The sequence below is a fragment of the Spermophilus citellus genome (assembly GCF_964194105.1).
Source record: "Spermophilus citellus genome assembly, chromosome: 9".
NCBI classification, from domain to species: Eukaryota; Metazoa; Chordata; class Mammalia; order Rodentia; family Sciuridae; genus Spermophilus; species Spermophilus citellus.
In genome coordinates this window covers 112,936,939-112,959,576 of record NC_138191.1, presented here as the reverse complement: position 1 = coordinate 112,959,576, position 22,638 = coordinate 112,936,939, and the positions used below count along the sequence as shown (strand labels likewise).

At 34.5% G+C, this 22,638-nt stretch overlaps 1 protein-coding gene across 4 annotated transcripts in view; it reads left to right on the top strand.

Annotated features, from left to right (window-relative positions):
• AGO3 (argonaute RISC catalytic component 3) overlaps window positions 1–22,638 on the top strand; it is a 137,098-nt gene that overhangs the window by 66,257 nt on the left and 48,203 nt on the right. For 3 of the 4 annotated variants that reach the window (XM_081306197.1, XM_081306198.1, XM_081306199.1), the window contains exon 6: window positions 22,327–22,461. In XM_081306197.1, the coding sequence (XP_081162323.1) occupies window positions 22,327–22,461 (135 nt within the window). Of the gene's footprint in view, window positions 1–2,639; window positions 2,995–22,326; window positions 22,462–22,638 lie in introns of those variants that run through there. The other variant, XM_081306200.1, reaches the window with a different exon arrangement.

Here is a 22,638-nt window from a genome sequence, read left to right as displayed (position 1 = left end):
TGCCCTTTCCCCCCCACACACAATTTTTACCTGGTATCTTTGTGTAGATACATACTGGGTTTTTGTTGTTCATATTTGATCAAGATGCATTCTTTCAAACTACCTATTAAGAGGGAAATTACACGTATGCCAAGAACATTAGTTGCTTCTTAGGTGCAAGATAGTTTTCCTGGTTTCTCTGCTCAAAACTTCTGTCCTCTTTTGTGCCAGTGGATTCATTCTTCAAAGTATAGCCACATCTTCTGGGCCTCTCTAACATAAGTGATTTAAGTAGTGTGAACTATCAGCCTTGAGTTCCCACAGGTTCTTATAGCTTCTACTACCAAAAGATATGACTTCTGCCTTCTAAATTTCTTGCTTTGTATGTTAACAATTAGAGAATTTGGGAAATTATATACAAGTTTTTATATAACTTTCCTGTAAGTTTGAAAGAAAAATGCATGTCTCACTTTTAGAAGAGTAGTTTTTTCTGAGACTGAAACTTTTCCCTCCACTTACTCTCATGACACTTTCTATATCTCCTTCTCTAGTTGCTTCTGAGATTTCCCCCATCCGGTCTCAATTATAAATATTGCAATTCTGACTTAAGAGAGGAACTTTCTCTTCTGGGAGTGAAAATTTGCTATTCCCCCACTATTTTATACTTTTTGTTATTCTCCCATGTTCAGATGTGGCTTCTTGCATAGGTTCTAGTAGTCCCGGGTACTTTGGGACATGTTTACTTATGATTTGGTATTTTCTGCTTTTTATTATCTTCTAGTTTTACTGAAGATATATGGGTTTGTTTTGTTTTGTTCTTTTTCTTAACTTTCTCTTTGTTGCTCTACACAGGTCCTAGGAGAAAGATGGGGAAACTTGGAAATTGCTATTATGTTCCTACTGGAACATGAAGTTTAGCTTTGGAAATTTTTAAGAATAATTTCTAAATAATCTATCAAAGAAATCACAAAAGAAATTTGAATTTCAAATTGAGTGATTAACAGTACACATCAGAACTGGCATAATTGACTAAAACAATGCTTAGAGAGAATTTAAAACTTTAAATGCCTATTACAAAAAAAGAAAAGCATCAGTGACCTGAGCATTCATCTCAACAGTTAGAAAAATAACAGAAAATTAAACACAAAGAGAATAGAAGGATATAAAAGCTAAAAATAGAAACCAATGAGGGGGGTAAAACTTATCTCCTTTAAGTAGGGAGACTTCAAAGATTCTTAAGAAGGATAGTGACATGATCATATTTGTTTTCCAGAAAGAGACCTCTGGCAGCAGTGTGGAGAATAGATAGAGGAGAAAAAAACTAATCTGAGAAGCCAGTTAGGAGGCTTTTCAATCACTAGTTCAGGTAAGAGATGGTGATGGTCTGATGTGGGATGGAGAGGAAGGAGAAAATTCCAAGGATTAAGCTAAATGCAAAACAAAAAATAGATTTAAGAACCATGTCCAGAAAAAAATCTTTGGGTATAATTACTGGTACATGGAAGTAATGAGAAACAAGGATTAGAAATTTTACTAGGTTTTTGAAGGAATTCCCTTTGCAAGTAGACTACAAACTTGGTATATTAATCAAGATTCAACTGGAGAAGCAGAACCAGTAGTAGATTTATAGAGATTTGGTTTCTGTAGTTGTAGGGGCCAGTAAAACCAGTCTGAAGTCTTAGGGCAGGCTGTCAGGAAAGGCAGGCTAGAAATCTTGGGCACAGTCTGAAGCTGTTTTCTATAGGTGATTTTTGTTCTCTGTTTTGGGGAAGCCCCAACCCTGCTTTTAATTCATTTCAACTAATTGAATCAGGCCCATCCACATTATCCAGAATAATCTCCCTTACTTAAAGTCAATTGATGATGGACTTTAATTATATCTACAAAGTAGGCTTCATACAACACATTAGTATTTTATTGAATAAATGGCAAATAGTAGCCTAGCCAAATGTGACACATTAAAAAAAAAAAGCAACAATACTTGGCCTAAAAATTTCTGTGATTATTTAATCCTTGAAACAATTTTTGAATGCAGTGACTGTGCTCTATCATAAACTGATTCCAAGAAGGGAATACCCTCTAACACACATTCAGATTAATGACTCTGAAGGCATGAATGCCAGTTCTGTCCACTGAATATGGGAGATAGATCTGCTGGTGCTGGTTAGTTGGCAGTATACACCATATGTAGATAGATTGCATGTTAACATGTTCATAGCATAATAATTCTATGGAACATATGGATAGAGACATGTAGTATGTAGTTATAAATTTAGGTCAGAAAATCTGTAGTGGTAGGAGCTAAAATTAAGAAAATATCTTGAGTCCTCTGAATTTAAATTTATATTTAAAACAGAAGTGGGAAAAGTCTCTAGGGATAGTGATTTGATTAAATCTAAACAGGAAAGAGAAGGGTGAGACCATGGGGAATACCAATATTTAAGGAGTGAATTAGAACCACTAAACAAGTAATGATTATTACAGAGTGTATGAGAGCCAAAAATAGTGCTAAGAAGCCAAGAAATAGAATATGTTCAAAAATAGATGATTTAAAGTTAAACAATGAGAGCTTTTTCAGTAAAGTCAAGAGCAAGACAAGGATATCATTACTATGATTTAGTTACTGTCATGTTTTCTAATTTCTGTTCTTCTTACAGGTTTCAATCTACATGTTACTTCCTTGAGAAGCGTTGTTTGACAGACACCCTTCTCCCCCCATCCAGCCATCCCCCAAGTCTGAGTTAGGTATTTCTCTATGTATTCCCATAGCACAGTATACTTCCCCTGTACTGGCATGTGTCACCCTGAATTGAAAGTGTTTATTTTTCTGTGTCTCTAGTTAGAATGAGAGCCCCTTTAACTAGGCACTGTCCATCTTATTCCCCAGTGTACCTTCCATGCCTAGTGTAACTCTTGGTCACATTCAGGAAAAAAAAAAAAAAAAGAATAAATAAATCCATGAGCATGAAGGAGGAGCATTCCAATGAGTCTGAAAAGTCAGAAGTATTTGTAGAAGTAAGTGATGTCTTAGCTGAGATTTAACAGTGTTATGAGATCAAGAATTTGGAATGAAAAGCAGATGTCCAGGAATAAATGTTTTTTGAAAAGTTTCTAAACTATAAAACTATTGAAAGACAAGAGAAAAATCTAAATAAATGAAATTGATTGAGCCTTTTGAGAAATCCTAAAATGTTAGTTCTCCCAAAGTTAATATAAATGCAATCTTAATTAAAATATCAATAGGATATGAGGCTTGATTGAATTGATATTAAAATTTATAAGAAAGAGTAATTTGGGGCTGGGATTATAGCTCAGTGGTAGAGCACTTGCCTAGCGTTGTGAGGCACTGGGTTCGATTCTCAGCACCACATACAAATAAATAAAAATAAAGTCCTATCAACAACTAAAAATAAAAATAAATTAATTAATACACACGCACACACACATATATATAAACAAGTATAAATATTTTTTTAAAAGAATAAATGACCAAGAATAGCCAGTACTATTTTAAAGAAAAACAAAGAGGATTGCCCTACTTGTTAGAAAATTCTAACAGTATGTCACAGTGATTTAAGTGTAGGGACAGACAGGTTAATAAAGCAAAAAAATATCTAGAAGCAAGGCAGATGTGTGTGTTTGTGAAATTTTTTTAAGTGGTGTTTTACATAAATGGGAAAGAGCAAAATATTCATTAAATTGTGTTTATATAATTGTTAACCATTTTAAAAAATAGTTGGATCTATCTCACACTTTATATAAAATTTATTTCTAGGGATCCTAAATATGAAAAGGAAAACTTTGGAATTATTTGGAATAAAAATAAGAGAATAGTTCTAACACTGAGCAAGATACAAAGTGTAAAACATAAAGGAAAATACTGATAAACTTGACTATGTCAAAATTTAAACTTCTGTAATACAAATGATACCATGAACAACTTTAAAATACTAAAATATTTGTAGCTCATTTAATTAAGAGCTTTATAAAATATAAGGACAGATGAAATAGAAAAATGGATAGTTCTCAAAAGAGGAAACCTAGTTGGACAAGGTAATGCATAATTGTAATTCCAGCAACTCGGGATGATTGCAAGTTCAAGGACAGCCTGGGCAATTTATTGAGAGTCTGTCTTGAAACAAAAAAAGAGGAAACCCAAATGGCCAATAAACACATAGAAAAAAAATCTCAAATTCATTGATAAATAGGAAATTACAAATGAAATCAACAAAGTATCATTTCACACTCATCAGATTTATAAAATTAAAAAGTCTTATAAAATACCAAATGTTAGTGGTGATAAAGTAAAAGGAATATTCACACACTGTTGGTAGAAGTGTGATTTGGTACAACTACTTGGGAGAACAGTTTTCTTTATCTAGGAAATACAAAGTAAGCTGGTAATCCCAGAGGTTTGGGAGGCTGAAGCAGGAGGATAGCAAGTTCAAAGCCAGCCTCAGCCTCAGCAAAAAGCAAAGCACTAAACAACTCAGGGAGACCCTGTCTCTAAATAAAATAGAGCTGGGGATGTGGCTTAGTGGTTGAGTGTCCCTGAGTTCAATCCCCAGTACGGCCTCCCCCACCCCCCAAAAAAAGAAAATACAAAGTAAAAATGAAATTGAACTTACTTTAAACCAAGAGATATCTTGCACATGTGACTGACACATGTAATAGCAGAAATTTGAAACAGCCTAAATTCCTGCCAACAGTAGGATGAATAAATAGTATATAAATTGTTACTCTGATATATTACATAATAGTCAAGGGAATGAACAGATCTGGATGTATTAGTATAGATCTTCAAAACAACATTGGAAGGGCAGGTAAATAGCAAAAGGATGTGTTATTTATATAAATTTAAAACCAAACAAAAGTATATAGTGGTTATATACAAATTCAGAAAAATTATAAAAACAGATGGGACAAATACATACCAACTTTAGGATTGTGGTTCCCTTTAGAAAGAAAGAAAGAAGAAAAATGGAATAGTCTGCCTGTAGGAAGAATTCACCCAAAGGCTGCATGTTTTAAAGAAAAATATGAGTATGTTTATTTATGTGAATGAAATGTAACTTGTGCTTTTATGAAGCAAAGAAAATCTTAACCTTTTTTAAAAAAAGATTATAATATCGTAATGAAAATAACACTTAAACATGTTAATGGTTTTGTCCCCCCCACCAGCTTTATTGAGGTGGGATTGACAAAAATTTTATGTTTAAGGCACACATGATTTTTGATAATACATATGCATTGTGAACCACAGTCCAATTCATTAACATATCCATCACCTCACAAGTTGTGTGTGTGTGTGTTTGTGTGTGCGCGCACATGCCCATTTGTGTGTGTGAGACAGAACATTTGAAACCGTCTCAGTAAATTTCAAGTGTACAACACATTATTACCTATATTCACCATACTGTACATTAGGTTTCTAGAACATACTTTTATTACTGAAAGTGTGAATCCTTTGACCAACATTTCCCCATTTCTTTCTCCTCCCATCCCATTAGAATGGTAACCATTCCAGTAGTAGTTACCATTAGAATGATAACTACCATTCTAATCTCTGTTTCTATGAGTTTGTATAAGTGAGATCATGTGGTATATGTCTTTCTGTGTCTTAACAAGTCCTCCAGGTTCATCCATGTTGTCACAAGTGATAGGACTTCATTCTTTTCATTCTTTTTCAAAGCTGAATAATATTTGCTTACACATACACACACACACATATTTTCTTTATTCATTGATCTTTCATGGGCACTTAGGTTATTTCTTATCTTGGCCTTTGTGAATAATGCTGCAGCAAACATAAGAGTACAGTATGGCGATTTTATTTCCTTTGGATACAAACCCAGTAGTAAGATTGCTGGATCATATGGTAGTTCTATTATATTTAATTTTTTGAGTAATTTCCACTGTTCTCCATAATGGCTATACCAAAGGTTTATTTATTAACTGCCAATAAAATGTAATGCTGCTATGGAACATGAAAAGTATTGCAGTCACCCCCTTACTTGCCAAATTTCCTCCTCTTTTTTTTTTTTTTTTTTTTTGGTAATATTGGGAACTGGAGCACTCTACCATTGAGCTATATATCCACTCTTTTTTTTTTTTTTTTCATTTTTCATTTTGAGGCAAGGTCTCTCTAAGTTGCCTAGGCTGTTATTGAACTTAAATTCTCCTGTCTCAGCCTTCAGAGTTACCGGGATTACAGGCTACATGCTCAGCTTAAATTTTGTTTCTCTCACATGAGTACACTCTTATTTTTTCTATGTAATTTTGATTTGTAATCTTTGCGGCTGGTGTGCTACACTATATAAAATAGCGCTTATTCTACTTGAAATTACCTGAAGAAAACTGGGATTGAATACTACAACGGAGAATACCTAGTGCAGTGGAAACATAACAGAAGATCCATTCTGGTCTCATTGTTTAAGGAATATTCCCAAGGCAATGACAGATAGGAACCACACGAAATTGACGGAGATAAACATAGACAATTACTCTTTAAGAAAGAAAGCATTGGGGCTGGGATTGTGGCTCAGTGGTAGAATGCTCACCTAGCACTTGTGAGGCACTGGGTTCGATCCTCAGCACCACATAAAAATAAATAGATAGATAGATAGATAAAGGTATCGTGTTCAGCTACAACTAAAAAATGAATACTAAAAATAATTTTTAAAAAAGAAAGCATTTTAGTTCTTTCTAATTGTATGATAAACTTGTCTTGAAAATAATTGTCAATGATATTTAATGACTTCTCATCTATGTAATTAAACTATTTTACTAATCTAAAATTTAAAAATTTATTTTTCTCGCTTTTCAGTATCAAATTGGGAGATATCTTATAATTGATGATTTAATCACAGTTTAATTTTATTTTTAATGTTTAAAGAAAATTTTTGGTACCTGGGACTGAAGCCAAGAGTGTTTACCCATTGAGCCACACCCAACCCTTTTTAGTTTTTGTGATAGGATCTGGCTAAGTTTCCTAGGACCTTGCTAAGTTGCTGAGGCTGGTCTTGAACTTGCAGTCTTCCTACCTTGGCCTCTCAAGGCATTGAAATTACCATGTGCACCACCATATCTGACTATCGGGTTTCTTTTAAAGATACATAATAGCATTAATGGCATCTTAGATTTTAATGAAATGCAGAATTTTTATTTATTTAGCCTTCGTTGAGCCCAAAATTATTTGCAATTTGGATTTTATTATTAAAATTCATAAATTTGAAGAGCATCATAGTAAATCTAAATCTGATGTTGTTAGTTGTATATCCCTTAAAATGTTTTTTTTCCCATTTTTGAAATTTTTATTTTTTGATTCATTTTGAACCTGGGGCTTTGCACATGCTAAGGACATACTCTACTACTAAATTACATGCCCCCCAACCCTCTCTCTTAAAATATTTTTTCTTTACCACTTATTGTGTGCCAGATAGAATGCTAAGCATTTTAAATTATCTCACATAAACTCCACCACAGAGCCAGGTGAGGTGAAACACTCCTGTAGTCCCAGCCACTTGTGAAGCTGAGGTGAGAGGATCATTGGAATCCACAAGTTTAAGACCAGCCTGGGCAACATAGCAAGACTTCATCTCAAAAGAACAGAACAAAACAAAACAAAAACTCCACCGCAGTTATATGAGTTAGTTGATACCCCAGCTGAAGTTTCGAAACAGTCATTTTATTTGCCCAAGAACATTTACTCTTTATTTAAATGGTAGAGATCAATTCTTCTGACTCCAAAGTTTATACCTTTAACATTCATAAGTTTTGTAGTCCCTCAAGAAACAAGGTTATTGGCAGGCAAAACTCTCTTTTAAAATTTCAGTTAAATTTTTTTTTCTTTTAGAGCTGGAGGGTAGATCTGTGATAAGAGTACTTTCTAGCACACATAAAATCCTGTATTTGATCCACAGCACCACACAGTTTTTATTTTGCCTTTATATTTTTAAAAAATATTGCTAGTTGTAGATGGACACAATACCTTTATTTTATTTTATTTTATGCTTAGGATCAAACCCAGTACCTCACACATGCTAGGTGAGTGCTCTACCACTGAGCCATAGTCTCAGTCCTGCCTTCTTCTTCTTTTTAGTAAAAAGTAGCTTGCTCTAAAGCATTCAAGGTAAAAAGTAGAGCACTTGCCTAGCTCATGTGAAGCCCTAGGTTCAATCCTTAGCACCACATAAAAATAAACAAATAAAATAAAGGTATTGTGTTTAACTACAACTAAAAAAAAAATTTTAAAGAGGTCAGCATTTATAAATGTAGAATTTAATCCTTGTAATTTGATTTTGCTTACACATCAGAAGTTTACATTGCATATGCTTTCTTAGCATGACAGACAGATTTATAGTAATCACAATAGTAGTGTTGCTTCCTTCATTTATTTGTCTTGAGTTCAGGTTTAAGATTGCTGGGCATGGTGGCACATACCTATAACCCCAGCTAATGGGAGTCTGAGCTATAAAGATTCCAAGTTTGAGGCCACACTGTCTCAATTTTTAAAAATAAATACATAAAAAGGGCTGGGCATCTACAACCAAAAAATAAAAAAGGTTGTGGCTCAGTGGTAGAGTGCTCACCTAGCACATGTGAGGTGCTAGGTTTGATCCTCAGTACTACATAAAAATGAAGATGTATCCAACTACAAGTAAAAAGAAAAAAAAATTTTAAAAGGGCTGGGATGTAGAGCATACCTGGTTTCAATTTCTAGTATCCTACATCCATTAAAAAAAAAAAAAAGAACAAGAGCTAAGATTAAGAAATAATTTTATAATACTCAAATTAGTACTTTCAGAAGTAAATCAAAACAGAACATTTCTTTAGGGTATAATGCAAGTTTTTCAGCTGATTCAGGTAGCAGAACAGGAATTTTTATCAAGGTGAGGTCATGCAAGGCCAACTAAAGATATCTAGGTCAGATTTAACCAGGCAGTCTATCCTCATGTAGCAGGAATCTTAGTGGTGCCCTTTGTCAGATTTTTTTCTTGATTCCTAATACAACCTTGATTCAAATCTATTTCTTGATTCATACTGTTTGAATCTGGTTGGATGTGCCCTTCATATTTGGTGCACTGCCCTCTTTAGATCACACTTTTCATTATCTTGGAAATTCTTTGGTGAATTATTTTTGTGTTGCTCCTGTGTTCATCTCATATCCTTTTTGTGTGTGTGTGTGTGTGTGTTTGTGTGTGTGATGCTGGGAATTGAACCCAGGGTCTTGTGTATGCAAGGCAAGCACTCTCCCAACTGAGTTATATCCCCAGCCCCCATGTCACATCCTTTCCTTCCTCTTCCCAGGAGTTTCATAAAAAAGTACATTTTTTTTGACACCTTATATGTTAGAAACTGGACTTTATCAACAAACCTCAGGAGACTGAGACAGGAGGATGGCGTGAGCCAGGAGAACACAGCAAAACCCTACCTCAGAAATAAATGGTAGTTTCTTTCTTGGAAATAGTTTTTCTTTAGAAATTTGAAAGCATTGCTCCATTAAAAAAAAATAATAATAACAGTTAGTTTGTATTCTTTTTGCAGTACTGGGGATTGCTTGAACCCAGGGTCTTTCACATTATATCCCCAGCCCTACTCCTTGTTTTGTTTGTGTGTGTGTGTGTGTGGTACTGGGGATTGAACCCAGGGACAGGCACTCGATCACTGAGCCACTTCCCAGCCCTATTTTGTATTTTATTTAGAGCCAGGGTCTCATTGAGTTGCTTAGTGCCTTGCTGTTGCTGAGGCTGGCTTTGAACTTGTGATCCTCCTGCCTCAGCCTCCTGAGCTGCTGGGATTTCAGGCGTGTGCTACCACACCCGGCCCTGCTTCATTTTTTTTTTCTTTTTTAATGTTTTTTTAGTCGTAGATGAACATAATACCTTTATTTATTTTTATGTGGTGCTGAGGATCGAACCCCACTCCTTGCACGTGCTAGGTGAGTTCTCTACCACTGAACCACAACCCCAGCCTCCTGCTTCACTTTTAAAAATAACTATATTGAGGTTTAATTTATATAGTATAGAATTCACCCATTTTAAGTGTATATATCTTTATATGTCTTTATTCCCCAATTTTCCTTTACTTTCTAAAAATTTCCTCAACTTCATCTTCCAATTCTTCTTTTTCATTAATTTTATTATTTTTTTTAATTTCTAACTGTTCATTTTTTATTTCATGAATATTATTTTTGAATATCATGCTGTTTCTGTTTTACAGATGCCATATCCTTTCTTAGCTTTCTGAACATACTAGCTAATTTTGGATTTATTCCTGGTATGTACTATGCTTTCCCCAAATTCCTCTTTGTTTTGTTCTCAGTCTTTCATTCTGGAAGATGTTCCCAGACGTCTAGTATCCTTGATTATCTACTCATGATTTAGTGGGAGTCTAAAACCCTGGCTGGAAACACAGAATACAGGGAGCAGACTTTTTTTTTTTTAATTAACTTGTTTTATAGTCAAATGCATTTTGATATATAGTACACAAATGGAGCACAACTTCTCATTCCTCTGGCTGTACATGGTTCAGAATCACTCCAGTAGTGTAATCATACATGTATACAGGCTAATAATAATGGCTGTCTCTTTCTACTGTCCTTCCCATCCCCAGAGCCCCACTCCACCCCTCACTCCCCTCTATACAAACCAAAGTTCCTTCATTCTTCCCTATTCCCCCCGCCCCATTATAGATCAGCATCCTCTTATCAGAGAAAATATTCAGCTTTTGGTTTTTTGAGATTGGCTTATTTCACTTAGCATGATATTCTCTAATTCCATCCATTTTCCTGCAAATGCCATAATTTTATTCTTCTTTAAGGCTGAGTAATATTTCAGTGTGTATATGTACTATATTTTCTTTATCCATTCATCTGTTGAAGGGCATCTAGGTTGGTTCCATACTTTAGCTATTGTGAATTGAGGTGCTATAAACATTGATGTGGCTACACTGTAGTATGTTGATTTTAAGTCCTTTGGGTATAAACCAAGGAATAGGATAGCTGGATCAAATGGTGGTTCCATTCCAAGTTTTCTAAGGTATTTCCATACTGCTTGCACCAATTTGCAGTCTCACCAACAATGTATGAGTGTTCCTTTTTCCCCACATCCTCACCAACGTTTATTGTTGCTTGTATTCTTGAAAATTACCATTCTGACTGGAATGAGATGAAATCTTAGAGTAGTTTTGATTTGCATTTCTCTAATTTCTAGAGGTAATGAACATTTTTTCATGTTTGTTGATTGATTGTATTTCTTCTTCTATAAAGTGTCTGTTCAGGCTTGGGGCTGTGGCTCAGCTGTAAAGTGCTTACCTAGCACGTGCGAGGCCCTGGGTTTGATCCTCAGCACCATATATAAATAAATAAAATACAGATATTGTGTCCAACTATAACTAAAAAATAAATATTTTTAAAAATAAATAGTCTGTTCAGTTCCTTAGCCCATTTATTGATTGGGTTATTTGTTTTTTTGTTAAGTTTTTTGAGTTCTTTATATATCCTAAAGATTAGTGCTCCGTCTGAGATGTGTGTAGTAAAGATTTTTTTTCCCATCTGTAGGCTCTCTCATCACGTTATTTGCTGAGAAGAAGCTTTTTAGTTTGAATCCATCCCATTTACTGATTCTTGATTTTATTCTTGTGCTTTAGGAGTCTTGTTCAGGAAGTCAGATCAAAAGCCAAAATGATGAAGATTTGGGCCTACTTTTTCTTCTGTTAGGTGCAGGATCTTTGTTCTAGTGTCTAAGTCTTTGATCCACTTTTGAGTTGATTTTTTGCAGGGTGAGAGAGATTCAATTTCATTCAGGAGAGATTTGTTGACTCTGAGCTTCATCATGAGGTGATTTCAGTGGATTGAGGTTGGAGAATCTTTAAATTTCTTCTCTTGGCAGGTCAAGTTACCCAAAGATGAGTCTTCCAAACTCCAGTCTGGTTACCTACATTCTGGAAGTCAAGATGGGGATTCTGGCTGAGGAAATCCTTCATTCAGCATTTAATGTTTATAGTCATTTAATCCTTTGTTTATAGTACAGTCTTGTGCCTTCAACTATGCCTGGCATCTTTCTTCCTAAGAGTCTTTGTTTTGCATCTGTAAACCGATGCAAAAAGGAAGAAGGGGCAGCTGTTCAGGATCTAGATAGAGGATCTAGGACTTCACCTTCTCAAACTGATTTCCTCTAGGACTTCACCTTCTCAAACTGATTTCCTCTTTATTTTTCTGCATCATCCACATCCTTTTATCACCAGTTTCAGAGTTACGTTGCACAGCCACGTCTGCATTTTGAGGACTTGGTAGTGTAAATGCAGTTGGTTCTTAACCTTTACCAAAACAGCTGGCTGTGATTTCATTTTCTTGGGTCTACTATATCAGTTACAACTTGCCTACTCACTTTTCATCTTCCAAAATGTTGATGTAGTTTCTCTTCTGTTCTTCTCTCCTTCTAGGTTTGTGTCTTTTTTTTTTTCTTACCATATTTATAGTGGAGTTTGAAAAGAGAATGAAATGAGATACTCCTGCCGCCTTAACCCAGGCTCCGTGTTTAAGGACAGGGACTTTGATTCATCTCTTTGATTTCCAAACCATAAAGGAGATACTTAATAAATGTTTGAGTGGATTATTAAGTCCTATTTTACATCTTATCTATCACTGCTTATCAAATTGATACAAAACTAAATGACTCAGACAACAATAAATATTATCTTACATACTTTCTATCAGGAATTAAGGGGTGGCTTAACTGGTTGGTTCAGGTTCAGGGAATCTCATGAAGCTGCAATCAGTGTTAAGACTTTACTGGAACTGGGGAATCCAGTTCAAGATGACTCACTCAATTGATGATAACTTATTTCTGAAGACCTCATGAGTTCCTTGCCATGTGGACCTCTCCTTAAGTCTGGGTAAGTGTCCTCACAGCATTGTAACTGGCTTACTCTAGAGTGATTAATCCATGAGAAAGCAAGACAGAAGCTCTAAAACATTAATACCTAGCATGGAAAGTTATATTCTATCATTTCCATAACATCCTATTGGTTACACAGATCATTTATATTCAGTGTAGGAAAGATTACACAAAGCTTTAAATCCCATAAATTAGGACTCACTGGGGACTACCTCGCACACAGGCTATAACAGTTTACATGAACTAGAAAAAGAAGAGCAAATTAAACCCAAAGTAAGTAGAAGGTAAAATATAATAAAGAGAAAAAATTAATTAAATAGAGAATTAAGGAAGCAAAGTTTTGGTTCTTTAAAAATTTTAGTTGTGTTAAAAGGGAATGTCATGAACAACTTTATGCCAATTCGGTAACTTAGTTAAAACAAATTCCTTGACAGACACAGCTTTACCAAAATTGGAATAACCCTGTATCAAATAAGTTGAATTTATAATCACTTCTCACAAGAAAAACACCAGTCTTAAATAATTTCACTGGTGAATTTTACCTAATATTAAGGAAAAAATAATTCTAGTCTTTCATATATTCTTTCAGAAAACAGAAGAAGAAAAAAGGCTTTGTAACTCAATTTTTGAGGCTACTATACCTAATACACCTGACAAAGATAACATATACTCTCAACACAACAAACTACAATAAAAGAAAACTTATAAAAGCATTTAGAAAAACATGTAGGCATCATCATACGTTTATGATGAAAAGATCGAACACTTTTGCCCTAAGATCAAGAACAAAGCAAGGATGCTTAGGTCCCAGCCAATGGTAAATCAAAAAAAAAAAAAAAAAAAAAATAGAAGAAGAAGAAGAAAAGAAATAAAACTGTTTCAGGAAACAACAGTGAATACTAGCAATATAACAGCATTCAACAATTGGAAAAATGAAAACATTTTACCATATGTAACATCAAAAGAAGATGCAATATTTTGGAATAAATTGAAAGCTGCAACAGATTATTAAGAAAATTAACAAAGTGGCCAGGTGTGGTGGCCCACACCTGTAATCCCAGCAGCTCAGGAGGCTGATACAGTAGGATCGTGAGTTCAAAGCACCTTCAGCAACCATGAGGCGCTAAGCAACTCAATAAGACCCTGTCTCTAAATAAAATACAAAATAGAGCTGTGGATGTGACTCAGTGGTTGAGTGCCCCCTTAGTTCAAAGTGTATTTATTATAGGCCAAAACAAAAAACTAATACTGGGAAATATTTAAGCAAAAAACGGGCTGGGTTTGTGGGCTCAGTGGTAGAGCTCTTGCCTAGCATGCACGAGACCCTGGGTTCAATCCCCAGCACTACATAAAAAAACTAAATAAACAAAAGTATTGTGTCCATGTACAACTAAAAATATTTTTTAAAAGAAAAAGAAAAAAACAGGAAAAATATTCACAACCATGGAGTAAGCAAAGATTTCTTAATAAATGGAAACCATCTAAGTTAAACTCTTTTAAGAAAATGAAAAGGCAAGCTATAGCTGGAAGAACACTTGCAAAACATACCTGAGCAAAAAAGCCTTGTCTGAGATGTATGAAAAACTTAACTCATAAGACAACAGATCAAAATGCAGTCAAAAGCATATACTTGGGGCTGGACTATACCTGGCAGTATTATAGTGTGTGCTTAGCATGCACAAGGCCTGGGTTTGATCACCAGCACCAAAAAAAAAAAAAGAAAAGAAAACTTCACAAAAGATGTATGGCTGGGGTTGTAGCTCAGTGGCAGAGCGTTTGCCTAATACAAATGAGGCACTGGGTTTGATCCTTAGCACTACATAAAAATAAACAAATACAATAAAGGTATGCTGTTCATCTACAACTACAAAAAAAGGTTTTTTAAAAAGATGTGAATAGGGCTGCAGATGTGGCTCAAGCGGTAGCGCGCTCGCCTGGCATGCAGCGCGGCCCGGGTTCAATCCTCAGCACCACATACAAACAAAGATGTTGTGTCCGCCGATAACTAAAAAATAAAATATTAAAATTCTCTCTATCTCTCTCGCTCTCTCTTTAAAAAAAAAAAATAGAGCAGGGCTGGGGATAAAGCTTAGTTGGTAGAGTACTTGCCTAGCATGCACAAGGCCCTGGGTTCAATCCCCAGCACCACAATAGATGGATGGATGGATGGATGGATGGATGGATGGATGGATGGATGGATAGATAGATAGATAGATAAAGCAATCTTTAACCTATCAATGAATAAATATTCCTGAGCATCCATATATTTTGCTAGATGATATAGGAAATATAGAGATGTTTAACATATGCGGTGCTGAGAATTGAACCCAGTGCCTCACACATACTAGGCAAGCACTCTACTACTGAGCCACAACCCTAGCCCCCTACTACTACTCATTTTAAACGTGGCAAATATTATTTCTTTTTTCACATGTTATCTCCTGTTGTATCTTAAGAGAGAAAATTTAGTTTTGACATTGTGAAAAGCAATCGTAATCTCATTTTGATGGAACATTTTTTTATACAGCCTCTTCAAGGAGTTAGCTTATATTGCCAGTATGGTTTTGCCTGGAATTAAGATGTCAGTGGACCGGTGAACCTATGACATGAGTAAAGAGTTCTTCAAAAATGAGAAAAGGAGCTGGGGTTGTGGCTCAGTGGAAGAGCACTTACCTAGCACATGTAAGACACTGGGTTTGATCCTCAACACCATATAAAAATAAATAAATAAAAATATTATGTTTATATACAACTAAAAAGACATTTTAGAAAAATGAGAAAAGAGCCAGCACAGTAGTGCACACTAATAATCCCAGCTATTTGGGAGGCTGAGGCAGGAGGATCACAAGTTCAAGGCCACCCTGGGAAAACTTTTTTTTTTAGAAAGCAGCTCTATAAACTTGCTATCATTTCTGGCACAAATAGGTACCTTGCATTGATTCATCCCAATGCTCTGAGAAATAAGATTTTTTTTTCCTTTTTGTACCCTCCACAACAGATGAATAAAGTCTAATAAGTATTGATAAGTCTTTGATTTCCAAATCTATCCTTTTTCATTATTCTAACACTGATACCCATCAAAATAGAAACTTAGTTAAAAAATAAACAAAGGCTGGAGATATACCTCAGTGGTGTAGAGCATGTGCTTAGTATGTATGAGGCCCTGGGTTTAATCCCCAGCACCAAAATGAATAAATAAATATAAAGAAAGAACAAACATGCAATAGTTGATAAATGAAAAATAAATAGGTTTCCAACAGAACAAAGTTTTCGTGATTATTTATGAGTAAATTCAAGAAAAGACACATGACTTTTAGATTATAAAACCTTAATAAAATGAAAATGTCCTTAAATTTGGAGAAACTCTATATTCATGAATTAAACAACTATGAAAGTAGCATTCTGGATATCTAGTCTATTTTGGTGAATTTTCTTTCCCAGGTTTTTCTTTTTATTTATCTCAAGACTGGCAATCTAATAATTTCTCATTTTTCCCCAACTCCTCTCAATATTTGTACTTTCTCAACTTTTATTTATCTAAATTCTAAAGCCTTCTCACTAACTTATACTACATACATATAAATTTATAATACAATTTATTTATGGTATTGATGGATATTTGAATTTATTCTTTTTACTCTCACCATACTATATAATAACTTTGGGGGGGGGCACTGGGAATTGAACCCAGAAATGCTTTACCACTGAACTATACCCCAGCCCTTTTTTTTTTTAAGAGAGAGTGAGAGAGGAGAGAGAGAGAGAGAGAGAGAATTTTTAATATTTTATTTTTTAGTTCTCGGCGGACACAACATCTTTGTTGGTATATGGTGCTGAGGATCGAACCCGGGCCGCACGCATGCCAGGCGAGCGCGCTACCGCTTGAGCCACATCCCCAGCCCCTACCCAAGCCCTTTTTATGTTTTATTTTGAAATAGGTTCTCCCCATGTTACTGAGTCTGGCCTCAAACTTTTGATCTTCCTGCCTCAATTTCCTGAGTTGCTTGGACTACAGGCATGCCCTACTGTGCCCATCTTTATGCCTCTTTTGTAGATTGAAATTTCTCAAGCATATATATACCAATAGAATGGAATTTCTAGAGTGAAAATTTATTCACATTTTCCAATTTTTATGTATTATCATTAGCTTTCCTAAATGTTTGTAGCAGTTTATATTCTACAGTCTAAGAGTTTTCATTCTTCAATTGACTTTTCAGCTTATATTACCAGCCTTGAAATTTTTTATAAATCTTTATTGATATGAAATCAGTTTTGCTAATTTGCTTGACACTTTTTACTCACCTTGGTTGGTAGCTTGTTGTTGTTCTTATCTGCATTTCCTTAATTGCAAATCAGATAATTAGTGATACTTTATGGGTTTAGCCAGTTAGATTTTTCCCTTCTATGAAATGTCTAGTAATATCCTTTGCCATTTTTATTCTTGTCTCTTGATTTATAGGAACTCTTTATGTAGTCTAGATTGTAATAATTTGTTATACATATTCTCTACTAATCTCTTTGTTTTTCCAAGTTTTGTTTATTGGTGTCTTTTTTCTTACAGTTTTCATGGTTTGTCATTTTGGGGTTTTATTTGTTTGTTTGTCTTGTATTGTTTTGGTACTGGGGAATGAACCAAGGGATCCTATATACCACTGAGCTACATCCCCAGTCCTTTTATTTATTTTAGGACAGTATCTCACTAAATTGACCAGACGGGCCTTGAACTTAAAAATCCTTCTGCTTCAGCCTTCTAAATTGCTGGGATTAAATAGACACGTCAACATGCCTAGCTTGTTTCTTAATCTTGTTTAAGAAATTATTCTTTACTTCCAAGATCATGAAGTTTTTTTGTTGTTGTTGTTGTTGTTTTTTGGGGTTTTTGTTTTGTTTTGTTTTGTTTGTTTTTGTTGTTGTTTTTGTTTTTGTTTTTTTGTACCAGGGATTGAACCCAGGGGCACTTAACAACTGTGCCACATCCCCAGCCCTATTTTGTATTTTATTTAGAAACAAGGTCTCACTGAGTTGCTTAGCACCTTGCCATTGCTGAGGTTGGCTTTGAACTCCTGATCCTCCTGTCTCAGCCTCCCGAGCTGGATTACAGGCATGCGCCACTACACCTGGCAAGATCATAAAGCTACATTTTCAACAAATATTTGTTTTCCTCTTCATATTTAGTTCTTTGAATGTATGTTTTGTTTTGCATGTGGTATATGGTAGGCTTTTAAGTCTCTTCTGCTAGTCTCTGTGTGTATCCTCACAATTTCTTGATTGGAAGAATTATAACAAATCTTGATGAATGATAGGGTGGGCAGAAGGGGTTGCATCCTATTGCATATGTTCAGTCCTATTAGAATTAAATTCCTATGAATTTACCCATCAATTTGGAGATAATTTACATGAATAAGCTATATTACTCTGTTTATTTAGATCATCTATAAAATCTTCCAAAAATAAGATACCTTATACAGGTCTTACACATCTTTTGCTTTAGACTTTATTCCAAAAACACCTTTTTTAAATTTTTTGTTGTGATTATAAATAGTATCTTTTTAAAACTGCATGTTAAATTAGTTGCTAAGATATATAAATATAATTTAACTTTGTATGTTAATCATAGATAGAGCAACATTTCTGAACTATCGGTAATTCTGTAATTTATCTGTAGATTTGTGTTTTTCTATATAGGCCGTCATATTATGAAGTATAATGGTTTTGTTTTTCCCTTTCCAAAACCTTTGTACCTTTTATTTCTCTTAATTTGCTTTACTGTGCTATCCAAGATTTTCTATTAAGTGAAGTTGAATTTAGCATAAAGTTTTGGTAGATAAGTTTGATCAGATTAAGGGAAGTTCCCTTCTGGTCTTAGTATAGTAAGAATATTTGCTGCAGTGCTGGATTTTATCAAATGCTTTCTTAGGAACATTATCATGTCATTTTCTTTAATATGTTAATATGGTATAATGAATAGATTTTTAAAAATCTAAACAGATTTTTAATTTTCAGTAAAAATTAACTAATGTGGGGAAGCAAAAGAAGGAATATAATGCATATATATGTAGCTTTATTAAATATTAAAGATTCAACCAAGCAGAACAGAAACAGACCTTTGTTTATTGAAATTCACTCCTAATTCAAAAGTGTATTCACTAATTTCAGTCCATCCTTTTATAAAGAGCAATTGCTGAGTCTTACCTGAAATTTATAATCCTCCTGCCTCTGTCTCCCAAATTGCTGGGATTACAGGTGTGAGCCACCGTGCCTGGCTCACTCTGCATGCTGAGGCAGGAGGATCATAAGTTTGAGGCCAGCTTCTGCAACTTAATGAGACCCAAAAAGGCTGAGGATGTAGCTCGGTGGTTGAGTGTCCCTAAATTCAATCCTCAGTACCAAAAAAACAATAACAAAATACTGACATAAAAAGGTCTCTAAGACATATTATTATTAACTTTTTAATGAAATAATGAGCTTAGAGCATTTATCATCTGATATCACCTAAAAATTGTATTTACATTTTTATCTTTATAAGTGTATATCAAAAGGAGAAAATGTATACATATCTAATTAAAATTAGATTCTTACAGGAAGAAGGTTCAGTCTGGGGAGAGTCTTAACTATGTACATCTCTATATTGATTAAAGTTTTTATGATGAAACCATATATTTCTGTGGTAAAGAAAGGAAAAATAGCCAGGTGTGGTGGCACACACCTGTAATCCCAGTGGCTCTGGAGGCTGAGGCAGGAGGATTGCAAGTTCAAAGCCACCCTCAACAAAAGCAAGTTATTAAGCAACTCAGTGTGACCCTGTCTCTAAATAGAATACAAAATAGGACTGAGAAATGTGGCTCAGTGGTCAAGTATTCCTGAGTTCAATACCCAGTACCAAAAAAAGAAGAAAAAGAAAAGGAAAAATAATATGTGCATACTATAAAAAAATAATATTTAAAGATAAAAATTTCTTGATAAAAATAAAAAAATAACCACAACCTCACCAACCTACAAATAGCCTGAGAAAATTACTGTTTTATAAATATGCTTCCAAAGGTAAGGGACATTTTATAGAAGACATTTAATCTTAAACTACGGAGAGGAAGAGAAGAGCAGTACATAAAAAGTACTCACTTATCTCAACAAACCATGGGCATGTTATTTCATTTTTTATTTTTTATTTTTTGGTTATAGATGAATATAATACCTTTATTTTATTTATTTTTATGTGGATTGAACCCAGTGCCTCACACATGCTAGGTAGACGCTGTACCACTGGGCCACACTGCAGCCCTGGGCATATTTGTTTGTTTGTTTGTTTGTTTTTTACAGTACTGGGGATTGAACCCAGGGCCTTGTGCATGCTAGGCAAGCGCTCTGTCATGGAGCTACATCCCCAGCTCTTTTGAGCATGTTTGTAGTTGTTTTGTTTTGTTTTTGTTTTTGGAGACAGGATCCCACTAAGGTGCTAAAACTGGCCTCAAAATTGCAATCCTCCTGCCTCAGTCTCATGAATAGCTGGGATTACAGACATGCACTGCCACACCCAGCATGGGCATGTTTTTTTTTTTTAAATGTGTGTGTGTGTGTGTGTGTGTGTGTGTTTAATTATAGTTGAACATAAAACCTTTATTTTTAAAAAAATACATATATTTTAAAGTGTATTCACTGATTTCAGTCCATCCTTTTAAGTCCATCCTTTTAAGTATAATTTATATAAATGACTTTTTTTTAGTTGTAGATGGACATAATATCTTTATTTATTTTTATGTGGTGCTGAGAATCAGACCTACTGTCTCACATGTGCTAGACAAGCACTCTACTGCTGAGCCACAACCCCAGCCCTATGAGCATGTTTTTTGAGTAATATATAACATGGTAGCATGTAGCTTATTGTCTCTTTCAGTTTTACTTTTCATTGTATTCCTAGTGCCTTTATAGCATCATAAAAATCATCAGTATTTAAGAAATGAGTGGTGGTGGTCTGACCATTGGTGAAGCTGTTCTAGTTTCAAAACCCAAGGTTAAGAAATCATGTTGGTTGAATGTTGTAATAATATCAGGCAGATACCCCTTTGTGTCTATAGCTTGAATTTAAGGCCACTGTCTTCTTTAATCATTATAAAATGGGAAATTCACTAGAATAAACAGTGTAGGATGGCATAGAAATTTTTTGTCTAAGAAGTACCATGATAGAGCTGAGGTGGTGACTGAATGATAGAGTGCTTGCCTAGCATATGCAAAGCACTGGGTTTGATTCTCAGCACCACATAAAAAAGAAAAGAAAGAAAGCATGGTATGGTAGCACACACTTGTAATCAATTGTAACTCAGGAGGTTGAGGCAGTAATAATATCACAAATTTAAGACCAGCCTGGGCAACTTAGTGAGACTGTTTCAAAATCAAAAGGACTAAAGGTAATAACTCAGTGGCAGAGCACCCCTGGATTCACTCAGTACTACCAGAAAAAAAGAAAGAATAAACTACCTTGTTTATGCCAAAGAACATGCAAACCTTTGTTCAATACAGATTTTGCCTCAATATAGACTTTGTCTCATGCCTTACACACTTCTCTGTACATGAATTAAAGAATGGAATGATTCAGTGATCTATGATGAAATAATAGTTTATAAAAGCTATAGTATATGGCCTTTTTGTTCTTGTGCCATAGAGGTCAAACTGAAGCTGCTTATTTGCAGAAATTTTTATATGTAAAATAGTTTACCTTTTATTTCTATTAACTTGCTTTACTATGCTAGCCAGGACTTCCTATTAAGTGAAATTGAATTTACATAAATGACTCTGTTCAGATTCAGGAAGCTTTATATCTGGTAAAATTCACCAAACAGATAAAAGGTGAATTTATTAGCATTTAGAACAACTTAACTATAAAATACATGGATATATCAACCTTTTATTGAAATGTTTTTATAATTAAAATCTATGTAACATCAGTAAAAATAAAGATCAGTTATAAACTATTATGTGTATGTATATATAAAGTTTACACTTAGTTCAACCAACAGCATGTTGGCCACTGAGCCACATCCACAGCCCTGTTTTGTATTTTATTTAGAGACAGGTTCTCACTGAGTTGCTTAGCACCTCACTTTTGCTAAGACTGGCTTTGAACTCACTATGGATCCTCCTCCCGCCTTAGCCTCCTGAGACACTGGGATTACAGACGTGAACCACTATGCCCAACTAACATCATGTTTTTTGAATAGGAAATAACGTGATAATATGTAGCTCATATGTTTCATCATATCTCTAGTGCCTTTATAGCATGTAATAACCATATATCTACATATTTATATACACATTCATATACACACACATATATGTGCAAAAGTGATCATTTTTAACTCTGTAGATAGTTAATTAGCCTAGAGCTTAAGGTAAAGTTTCTGAATTTTTTAGGGAAACATTAATTTGTACTATTTGTGTTTTTTTTTTCCCTTAGTTTCTGCCACTGCCTTCTACAAAGCACAACCTGTAATTCAGTTCATGTGTGAAGTTCTTGATATTCACAATATTGATGAACAACCAAGACCTCTGACTGATTCTCACCGGGTAAAATTCACCAAAGAGATAAAAGGTGAATTCATTAGCATTTAGAACAACTTGACTATAAAATGTATGGCTATGCCAGCCTTTATTGAAATTTTTTTTTTATAATTAAAATCTATTTATGTAACAGCAGTAAAAATATACATAAATTATACAATGTTGAATTAAGTTTATCTTAGGTAGTGTTTGAATGAAAAATATTCCA